Below are 11,580 nucleotides of genomic sequence, written 5' to 3'. Positions count from 1 at the left end.
TCCACAACTTTCGCCCTGACTTGTGTTCCTTGGTCTTCATGATGCTGTTTGATCTCTAATGTTCTCTAAGAAACCTCTGAGGCCTTCTGAGCTGCATTTCTGCTGAAAATAAATAAACAAACACACACACAGGTAGATGCTGTTTACTAATTTGGTGATTTAAGAAGAGAATTGGTTTCAGTGTATTTTATTTAGGATAATCCGAGTAAATGGGACTGAACAGAAATGCATGCCACGCTTTTAAGGTTTTTATTTATGTCCTCTTTTCCTACCACTTCACAATTATGCACTACTTTGTGTTAGTCTATCTTAGTGGTTGGAACGTGAGAAAATGGATTACTTTTGTAAGGCAGTGTGTACATTGCTCTACTCCAAATCTAGAGTGCAGAGTAAGCCCCATAATTGAATGAATCACTTGTTCAGTTTGAGTGTCGGTCTGAGTCAGGACCAAAGCAGTAAATCAGCTTTATCCAAATCCTTTGATAGATCCTTCACTGAGCAACAGATGGATGAAACAAAATGAAGAGAGACTCCCACCCTCTTCTGTCATGACATAAAACACAATTTATACTGAGCAAACAATAACAGTTTACATGATTTAAATCTGTCTCCAACTGAGAACCAATATAACCAACATAGTGCATGGTGTACACTTATTTTTCACATTTTGCCATAATTCAAAGCACAACAAAAATAAATTGTGAAATTAACAAAAATACCTAAAACAATTGTTGTTAGAAAGATTAATGTTCCTTAAGACTGATATAGATTAGTTCTCCCTGTTTACATCCTATCACATCATGTTATCAGTGGAGAATTTAGTTGCACATTTAAATAGCTAAATATTTATTTTCTTACTCCATTAAGAAACAAAAACAAAAAAAGCCGCTGAAGTTATTCTTTTTTAAATAGCATTGAACAGATCTGAAATCTCATGTTCAGCAGAAGCTACAGGCTTCTATTTGTCAAACTTCTTACTTTTTATTCCATTTTACCTCTTAACTCACATTATACATATGGAAGAACTGCAATATACAAATTTTTGTAATTTGCACAATTACATTTCTCCCCTGTTTATTTTTGTCCTTTTATCATAGTGACTTTAATATGTCTTCCTTTATCTAGGAGAAACATCATATGACCCTAAATTCTTGAGCACATTTTATTTTTTTCTGTTGTCCAATTTTTCCAGTTTCTGCTTAAATAGACACTTATACATGTAGAATATATCCTGTTGTGTTTTGTAAGTAACACACATACTGAGTGATGTCCAGCTGAACTATAAGAAGATAAAACACAGTAAGATGCTGGCAAATCTCCAGTAATTGCCAGACTGTTGGCACAGTGACAGCTGGTCCCTCTGGTTGCTCTGCAGGAGGCCTGGGAAGAGCTGCAGAGAACAGGACCAGGTCTGTCAAAGACCTGGTCCTGGAACAGGTGACAATTAAACTGGCAGGCATCAGAAAAGGAACCAGCTGGGATGTCAGATTTTTGACAGCTGCTTTGTTCTTCTTTATGCTGGTGTTTCAGGAGTGATCTAATAATCAGTCTGAAGCGGACTCTGCATCTGTACTAAGGCCACTAGGACACATGTTCTTGTGCACAGTGATATTTTAAGAGTTTGTACTGTAGTAGGTACTGGGCAGTTACATGATATGACCATCGGGTCTTCACTCATTGCTCTCACTGAGAGTTGGACACTCGTGCCTTTATTCCTGAGGCCACCACTTGTGCCCTCTGGTGCCAATGTAAGCCTTGCCAGCTCCTTGCAAATCGAATCATTTACACTGTTGCTCTGTGTGTTTAACTGTTTTCATCACAGAACGTGTGCTGACATTTATCTTTGTGGGATCTGAACATGAAAAGATACCAGTCTCAGACTTGCTGAACGACATACTTTTAGAGATTTGTTCCTGATTGTTATGACAGGAACATCCAGAGTCCAGGCCACCCCTTAAACCATGTCATTATGTTGAACACAGAAAATTTCTATTTTTTAAAACTGAAATATAATCTGTCTTTCTATTTTTAAGCTTTTTGATTATTGCAAACACATTGGTGTTTAGAAACTAGCAGACCAAGAAAAAGTTAATGCAACACTAAAACTGTGAAGTCTAAACTTAACCAGAAACACATTAGTGCCAAATTATTAGTCTGCTTCTTCTTACTAATAATAATAAATCAAAGAAGAAAATGGTGTTATAAAGGAAGTGATGAGAAAAATGTAATTAAAAGGAGAAAAATATGAATAAAACAAAATAAGCATCAACATCAGCAACTTTTATTCCTTAATTAAAATCAGTAACATAAACAGACTCAATAGATGTCTGTGCCTATTAAAGATTGTGAAAGCAATTTTCCAAATTCTAGTACATAAAACATTTATTCTTTAAAAACACAAAACAAACCAAAAGGTTTTATTTGAATCTCTTGAATAAATCACCTGTCTAATTTACAGACCATCATTGGTCAGTTCTCAGTAATAAAGGCAATATGCTCATGCTTTGGCTCACATGTTGAGCATTTATGCCAATAGAAGAAGTCGAGGTGACCACAGGACCCAGTAACAGAGCAGGCGCACCATGTGCAGAGGCTACAGTCCTCAACGCAGTACTTCCTGGTTCAATTTGCTGGATGTCTTCCCCTTCTCCCTCTGTCCTCCTTCCTCTCCAGGTATGGATGAAGGCCACTAGTGCCACAAAAACCTTACAAAAAGTTTAAAATGTGTTGTTTCAATGGTAAAAGATGCTGTCATGTATTTCTGAGTAATTTCGTAATATCTCAATAAAAGAAGGCTGAATTAAGTAAAAGTAAGGGAGATTATTACAGTGTGGCGTGGGTGTTTTACTGTCTCATCCAGTATTGATTTAGTCTCAGGGTTCAGCTCACCAGCGAACAACAGGGACGTGTTTGAGCCATAAGCAGAATCTGATCTCCTCCACGCTGTCCTTTTCCCCCATGATTTCCCACTTCCTAATAAACAATAACACAGATGAAGCCTTGTATTATAAATTGTAATTTGGTCTCATTATTGTGTAGCGGTGTATTAGATTCCAACCCTAACATTTAATGCAGCATTCTCAGTAAAGAATACACAGAATCTGCTATAAAGAGTAACATATACAACCACTTGCCAAATACTAAGACTACTGAAGGATTTTCAGTACAAGATAAATAAAAAATATAAAGAACACTTTTATTCATCAGGTGAACATTCTGGTGTGGTAAAATACAGCTCAAAACTATAGTCACTAGATAAAAACAACTTAAAAAATTAATTAATAAATAAAGGCTTTTAACATTTAGGAAATAGCAGTTAAGACGGATGTCTCCATATGCTAATTAGTCTGTAGCTAAAAGAGAGAGTGTGCGGGGCTTTTTGGTTTATTTATTTTTGTTTGTTGTTTCAACTGAAAAAATTGTCAGCTGGCTTCTATCTATCTATCTATCTATCTACAGGTCCTTCTCAAAAAATTAGCATATTGTGATAAAGTTCATTATTTTCCATAATGTAATGATGAAAATTTAATATTCATATATTTTAGATTCATTGCACACTAACTGAAATATTTCAGGTCTTTTATTGTCTTAATACGGATGATTATGGCATACAGCTCATGAAAACCCAAAATTCCTATCTCACAAAATTAGCATATTTCATCCGACCAATAAAAGAAAAGTGTTTTTAATACAAAAAACGTCAACCTTCAAATAATTATGTACAGTTATGCACTCAATACTTGGTCGGGAATCCTTTGGCAGAAATGACTGCTTCAATGCGGCGTGGCATGGAGGCAATCAGCCTGTGGCACTGCTGAGGTCTTATGGAGGCCCAGGATGCTTCGATAGCGGCCTTTAGCTCATCCAGAGTGTTGGGTCTTGAGTCTCTCAACGTTCTCTTCACAATATCCCACAGATTCTCTATGGGGTTCAGGTCAGGAGAGTTGGCAGGCCAATTGAGCACAGTGATACCATGGTCAGTAAACCATTTACCAGTGGTTTTGGCACTGTGAGCAGGTGCCAGGTCGTGCTGAAAAATGAAATCTTCATCTCCATAAAGCTTTTCAGCAGATGGAAACATGAAGTGCTCCAAAATCTCCTGATAGCTAGCTGCATTGACCCTGCCCTTGATAAAACACAGTGGACCAACACCAGCAGATGACACGGCACCCCAGACCATCACTGACTGTGGGTACTTGACACTGGACTTCTGGCATTTTGGCATTTCCTTCTCTCCAGTCTTCCTCCAGACTCTGGCACCTTGATTTCCGAATGACATGCAGAATTTGCTTTCATCTGAAAAAAGTACTTTGGACCACTGAGCAACAGTCCAGTGCTGCTTCTCTGTAGCCCAGGTCTGGGGAATGCGGCACCTGTAGCCCATTTCCTGCTCACGCCTGTGCACGGTGGCTCTGGATGTTTCTACTCCAGACTCAGTCCACTGCTTCCGCAGGTCCCCCAAGGTCTGGAATCGGCCCTTCTCCACAATCTTCCTCAGGGTCCGGTCACCTCTTCTCGTTGTGCAGCGTTTTCTGCCACACTTTTTCCTTCCCACAGACTTCCCACTGAGGTGCCTTGATACAGCACTCTGGGAACAGCCTATTCGTTCAGAAATGTCTTTCTGTGTCTTACCCTCTTGCTTGAGGGTGTCAATAGTGGCCTTCTGGACAGCAGTCAGGTCGGCAGTCTTACCCATGATTGGGGTTTTGAGTGATGAACCAGGCTGGGAGTTTTAAAGGCCTCAGGAATCTTTTGCAGGTGTTTAGAGTTAACTTGTTGATTCAGATGATTAGGTTCATAGCTCGTTTAGAGACCCTTTTAATGATATGCTAATTTTGTGAGATAGGAATTTTGGGTTTTCATGAGCTGTATGCCAAAATCATCCGTATTAAGACAATAAAAGACCTGAAATATTTCAGTTAGTGTGCAATAAATCTAAAATATATGAATGTTAAATTTTCATCATGACATTATGGAAAATAATGAACTTTATCACAATATGCTAATTTTTTGAGAAGGACCTGTATCTATCTATCTATCTATCTACTTTCATCCACTGGGTGTAATGAGATAACCAGAGAGTTGGGTTAATCTTACTGGGCAGTGAACGCATCACGCCTGTCTGCTCTCTACTTCCAGTATGGCGGCTGGGACTTGCGGAGGAGGACAACTTCTACTACATTCTCTCCAGAAAACTGCTGGAAGCCAACAGCTTTAACACAACCCCACCCCGGCAAACACGATTGGGACTCAACAGATGACGACAGCGCAACTGATATCCTCCAGCGAGGTTTCCCCGAAACACAACAACAGTGTGATGCGCGGGGAGCCGCAGTGAAGAAGAAACTCCTCAGATTTTTCCGCGTCTCCGATCCGACTGTCAGTTAGCCGGCTAGCTGCTAGCGAGCTAGCTCGCCTTTGGACTAGCGTTTGCGGTGCGGGACTCTGTTTGTAGCCAATGACGTCTTGGCTTGCTGGCTTTATTTGCTACGGTAGACAGGTATGGCATATCGCTTCCACTCGGTAAGCGAACTGGTTGAGAAGGGTTGGGAGAAAACATTTGAGGAGCTGAATGATAACTTTGTAAGTACTCATTAGCATAGCGTAGCATAGCCTAGCTGGTCCAACGCAAGACTCGTTGGCCGAGAGTTAGCGATTCGCACTTTAATTGTACAAGACGACTCGCCAATATCCCGATTATTGCCGACCGAGTGTTTTGAGGCCCAAATCCCCACTGTGTGGACAGTGAATTGCTTTAACTGAGCTAGGGGATGTTTATGGCTTCCCTGTTCTGCTAGGTGTCGTTAGCGGTCTCATAGGTGCTCTCTGAAGGGAGCGGTGAGCCGACGTTAGGTGCTAAGATAAGGTTCCCTGTATCAGGGTAACAAGGTCACCCCGATTATCATGAGCCGTTTAGACAAACGTAATGCAGATGACACTTAATTAAAGTGCGCGTAGACCGGCTGGTGTTGCCTTGTTAGCTGCAGGTAAACGCAACACAGCTCAAAAAAGGCGCAATAGTTCAATAAATGAAGGGAATAAACGGGTTGATTAATTTATTTGGATGAGCTTTTGCTGTATTGTTCGACGACAGATCTGGTTTGGCGTCAGACTGGTTAAACTTCCCAGTTCCACCCCTTGAATAGTTTGATGGACGTGGGGGGCTGTTTGCCAGACTGTCAGTGCTATAATCAGTCATGTATGTCTTGACAAATGGCACCTTGGTCTGTACATAGTGTTTGCTGTCAGATTTAAGTGTCGTTGTGTAGCTTTAGTGGGGAGCCATTAAAAAGGAATGTCTTGTCTTTTTATACCTGTTGGGTTGGTTTTTTATTTTCCTTTTTCTCAAACAAGGGGCAGTCTAGTTGAGTCAAAGTGCAGTCCTGACATTGTGCAGTGGACAATGCTTATCAGTTAGTGCCTAGAAGATTACAGAACTTGGAGATCTGCCTGCATACAGCCCACAACTAGTGTAGATTATTCTTTAGGGAATGCACCAAAACCCTGCCAATCTGGATCAAGAAAACCTGTCCATTGTGTCTGGTTGGAGTAACACACTGAAGTCAAAATCAATGCCTTCAGCACTGGCCGTGTTCACCTGCCGACCCAACTCGCACCCATTCCAGGAGCGGCATGTGTACCTGGATGAGCCGGTCAAAATTGGTAGGTCGGTGGCTCGGTGCCGACCGGCCCAGAACAACGCCACATTTGACTGCAAGGTGCTGTCCAGGAATCATGCTCTTGTATGGTTCGACCACAAGACGGGGAAGGTAAGAGACGTGTGATACGAGCATTTTCAACCCATGAATAACAAAACTGAACCTTAGTCACTTTCCCATGAATGTTTTGTTTTTCTGAAAATCTGTTATTGATTTAGTAGCTCTACTTGTTGGTGATTTGGTAAAACTCCCTTGCACAGGATGGTGAATTTCAGCTGAACTCTGCTGCTGTCTGAGTGCTGAAGTTTACTATGATTACTGGTTTTCTGCTTGAAGACAAGTATCCATCATACCCCGATTTAACAGGCTACACTTGAGTCAAACTTTGTAGTCATGATGTGTGAATTTAAACATGTGACTTACCTGGACAACCGGCCCATACAGGACTAACTGGATTTATGAGGTTCCCCCGAGTCTTAGAACTTGCTGAAGAATACGATAGTTGTCCTGTTTTCTAATTCCACTCTACTTTAACAATCATGATGCTGGGGATTTAAATGAATACATTCAGACCTGAGCTGCCCTCTAACCATGTAAACTGCACCTCCCAAATGCTGCTTAAGATCCTAATTGATTAAGTAAGGCTGATTTAACTGAGCTGGTGTGAAGTTTTGTTATAAATATTTTACCAGATTTAATCTTCTTTAATCATGGCTCTCTGTTTTTGGAACATTTAACTAAATAATTATTTAGAAAATTCAAAATAAATTTTTTTTTGGGAGTTTTAAAAGTAAATGAATAAAATGTCTTTTTTTTGTTTTTTGATGTAGGTTTGCTTAATAAGAGTCCGAAAGTATTTTGTTTCCTGTAACACATCAGCAGCCTGATTTTGAAATCAAAATTTAGTCCTGATTTAGAAAAATCCATTTAGTGGTTTCTTCAGGGACGGTATTAATGTTTCTCTGCTGAACTGACATGTTACAGTTTAAAATCCACAGATTGAGAATTGAAATCTTTGCGATGCAGAGTCAGTTGTGTCCATGGTTTCATTGAAGATCTAGTTAATCAGGTTGAGACGGCACCAGGATTACCCTGCTCTACAGCATGCAGAGACTTTCAGATACCCCGCGTGTGTTTGTGTGTGTGCATAAAGCATCTGTTATTTATAACGACACGAGAAGCATCATCCTTTCCTCTCTTCTGGGATAAACGCACACATATATTCATACAAATACCAGCACCATGAATTAATTGGACTCAATAATTATGTAGTAAAGTTTGGATAAACGTCTTCTATCAGGACTTGTGTGGATTAGTATTTATCTTCTGACAGCATCCTAATGTTCTATGTTTAAATAAGAGGGTTTTTTCTGTAGGTTATTCCTTGTTGAGAAAAGGACATTGTCTATGTTTTGGGTGTTAATGTAGCTCAGTCTCAGCGAAGTGAAGCTGGACGCTGCCTGGCTGTTAATGATTGAGTGTATGCCATGGTATGCTCTCTACAGAGACTTCTTTAGTCATATGCAATCCACCCAATGTCAGTTAATTTATGACGCATTAAAGTAAGCATGTGTTCAGTGAGGGTAAGGCACTGTGATCTGCAGCATTCTTAGTGCATGTCCAACAGGGTAGCTTTGTCCTTTATTTCTTGGTTTCTTTTTGTTTCGCTTTGTCCTATAAATCCATTAAATGCCAGACCTCATAAGGATTTGAAAGCTAAATAAATGCAACAACCGTATGTTTGTTGAGAAGTCAACAGCTGGGTCAGATTCCCTTTGCATTGGCTTCTAGAGAAATAAATCAAAGTTTCTGGAAAGTTTGGGTCTTTGGAAGATATTATTGGGAATCTGCAACATATGAAGCCAACTGGATGCCAAGTAGTTCAGTGTTTGTGTAGAAATCTGTCTGTTAAACTCCAGCATCCGTTGGCCTCTGCTTCACTGCTGTTTTCCAAGCCTCAGAAGTTTAGAGTCATCTGAAGGTATATTAAAGAGTTGGACATGTTTTGTCAAATCAGTGGAGAAAACACAGAGCAATATTAGAATAAACATGCTTGAATTTTTGCGATATTGTTGAATACGCTGATGAACGTATCAGTTGTGATTAGCCTACATTTTTCCCTCCATGGTTTCCTCTCGGTCATAATGTCCCCATCATTCTCAGTGTGCTTTAGCATCTCAGACGTCCGTTAACCCTTTATGACCGGCGGCAGCGCCGGCGCTTCCATTTGCATATCTATTTTTAAACGCCTGTAGAATTGCGACCAAATAAGCTAGAACAATACTTTTTTTTTTACAAATGAAACTGGAAAGTTCAACTTAAATATTCTACTCACCACGTGTCCCAGAGCCCGGTTCTTATTTCTCAGAAACTGATGCAGAAATCCAGTAAAAAAATCGCAAAAAGACCAAAGTGTACTTCCTACATAGGAATTTGCGTGATGACATTGGTGGATGAACTATCACATGGTTTTCTTTCACACCAATGCCCGCAACAACCGGAAGTGATGTCATTTCCTGGGTGTTTTTTTCCTGGGAGTGGTCTTTCTTTTCCCAGAAGTTGTAGTTTTTTCGCGGTTAACTTCGCTAGCACTTACACTTTAATTTTCGTTTTTGTTTTGCACTTTTTATTGTTTGAAGATGGGCTTATGAACATATATGTGTGCTCATAGGTATCTGGCACACTTAGAGATTTAATTACACTTCAGTAAATAGTTTATTTTGATGTACATATCTTTTCTCAAACTGTTCACAATGTACATTTTATATTCGTTTTGGTCTCTGTTCATAAAAACGAGTGTATTTCAAAAATGAAGTTATGAACACACTCCAAATAAACTTCCTGTGGTTTGAAAATGTTTTGTGCAACTTTTCTATATAGCAATTTTTGAGGGATACAGCTATGATATTTCTGTATTTAGGAAAATATGTGCAAAAAAAAAAAACAATTTTAATTTTTCTGGTGGTTAATTGCACTTTTTAGCAATTTACTTAGTTAATATGGAGTTATTATATACAAAATATTAAAATTTAGGATGTAAGTTGTATTAATGTATAACAAATTGAAATGTTCCAAAAAATGGCATGTACAATTGTTAAAATGTGCTCTGGCGAACTTGTTCTATGTTAGGTCATAAAGGGTTACATGATAAACTAAGGAGCGTAAAGTCCTTCGATTGGCCAGATTTATAATTGTATGTAGACTGTGGATGCAAGGGACTTGGATAATAATAGCCTACAAATGATTGCTCTACAAGCTGTCCTTTTTGAACAAATATTAATAATGCATACATTGTTAGTGATATAACAATTAGTTTTCTTCAGGTGCACTGCAAATAAACCTTTTGGGTTTGCATAAACCGCCCTATGCTTCCCTCTGTTTGCTCTTGGACTTCATTTTCACAGACTGAATGTGAACTCCATGCAAGAGTGTGGCTTTGAATTTGTTTGTTGTTGTTGTATCATAGGAATAATTCACAAATTTAAAATGCTCAACATTTCAATGATGAAAATGACTGTGGTAACAGAAACAGTGTGCGTTCTTACACGATGCAGTCTCTACTTGCGTAACCAGTACCTCACCACCGCAGGTTCCTCTTGTGATAAGAAGAAAAGGCTTCGTTAAGTGAGTCTGCAGTTTTCAATTGAATACAAGTCATCCATTGTTGTAGTTCAAACTTTTCCCGTTTCCGTCTGGATTAGCATAAAACCAAAAGCGGAAAGATAAAATTGAATTGTAAAATTGAGTCAAATACTTGACATTTTACTTGTTTTTTTGCGTCTTAGTGGTCAGTTTTTGTCTATGATGTGCATTGAAGAGAGATGAATATGGCTGGTTTTGTATGACTAGTTGACTGCCTGTTGTGATTCTGTCAGGATGGTTTTAAAGGTGACTTCTACCTTAAATGTGACTGAACGGCGGTTGCCCAGGGTAACCAACTGTCTAATTTTAGGAGTGGACAGTAAAATATGGTCAGCATATCTGTCTGATTCAGTCACGTTTGCTTGGCTGCTGCATTGACTTTACATGCGACTGTGCTTTCAAGTGGACCCTATCCTGATACCAGAACTCCTAAAAGAGACTAAAGCTTTAACTCGCTACTGTGGACTGACTGTTGTGAGAACAGCTGCTGTTATGAATGTTTGAAAGATCTTTGGAGAAAACTAAACATGTATTTTGAACAGCAGCAGCCAGCATGGTAAGATCAGACCTGGATACTTTTGTCTTGAGGCTGGAGACACAGGAGCTCCAGTTTGAGAAGCTCTGAGGTAGAGGAGGTGAGATGTTGCAAATCAGACGTCTCACTGACACAGTGCAGCAGTCACTAAAGATGTCCGAACTGTTTCATAATCCATCCTCCGTGACTTTGAAAGAAAATGACCTTCGATTGAAAAGTACCTTATCCTCAAGGAAATGCATAGTGAGCAGACGTAAATTGTTTACCGAACAACTATGTTTATGTCAGGCCAGGTCCTAGCTACAAGTCCTCTATCTGATCTGATCGGAGAACGGCTTAAAGGGTTTCGGGAGTGTCCTGAAAGTTGAGTCATTCTGCCGTGCATTGTCAGCAGCTACCAGAAATCAACTTTCGTGTTAATCAGCTTCTCACAGCTTGTCAGAAGAAAGCCTGAACAAGTAGTAACTTGTTGGAGTCTCTGTGAAGATCTCTGGAATACGGCTCCTACATATCCATTCATCCAACCCTCGAGTGAACTCAACACGTGCTAGTTGACCAGATCAGACCCGGTTTATCTTTCAGTACCACGTAGTTGTCACGTCAGCACTGTGTGTAGTAGGTCCGACAATCTAAACAAAAACAAAGAGTCCACAGGCTTCATGTCTGCAGAACACAAAGCTTCCCTTCAATCTGTGGTTGTTGTTGTAGATTAATTATTTTCTTTATGTTGACATAAGGGCTGAA

General features: G+C 39.6%; 1 protein-coding gene and 1 long non-coding RNA gene across 13 annotated transcripts in view; one reads left to right on the top strand and one right to left on the bottom strand.

Annotated features, from left to right (window-relative positions):
- Positions 1–2,278: 2,278 nt before the first annotated feature.
- Positions 2,279–10,509, bottom strand: LOC124856489. Of its 4 annotated transcripts, none has more exons than XR_007035354.1 (3): positions 10,205–10,509; positions 2,828–2,973; positions 2,279–2,705 (listed from the first exon to the last, which is right to left on the bottom strand). It is a non-coding gene; the product is annotated as an uncharacterized LOC124856489 (long non-coding RNA). The 4 variants fall into 4 exon arrangements; XR_007035352.1 differs by having other exon boundaries at positions 10,236–10,509; XR_007035351.1 differs by lacking the exon at positions 10,205–10,509 and adding an exon at positions 5,098–5,226.
- The window catches only part of slmapa (sarcolemma associated protein a), a 62,974-nt gene continuing 56,542 nt past the window's right edge, over positions 5,149–11,580 (top strand). For 4 of the 9 annotated variants that reach the window (XM_047346947.1, XM_047346945.1, XM_047346943.1 and 1 more), the window contains exon 1: positions 5,149–6,770. In XM_047346947.1, coding sequence (XP_047202903.1) covers positions 6,492–6,770 — 279 coding nt within the window. In that variant the 5' untranslated portion in view covers positions 5,149–6,491. Of the gene's footprint in view, positions 6,771–10,177; positions 10,284–11,580 lie in introns of those variants that run through there. The other 5 variants (XM_047346950.1, XM_047346948.1, XM_047346949.1 and 2 more) reach the window with 2 other exon arrangements.

This window comes from Girardinichthys multiradiatus, chromosome 20 (assembly GCF_021462225.1).
Source record: "Girardinichthys multiradiatus isolate DD_20200921_A chromosome 20, DD_fGirMul_XY1, whole genome shotgun sequence".
Lineage (NCBI taxonomy): Eukaryota > Metazoa > Chordata > Actinopteri > Cyprinodontiformes > Goodeidae > Girardinichthys > Girardinichthys multiradiatus.
The sequence above is the reverse complement of the archived record's forward strand: the minus strand, read 5'-3'. Positions and strand labels throughout refer to the sequence as shown.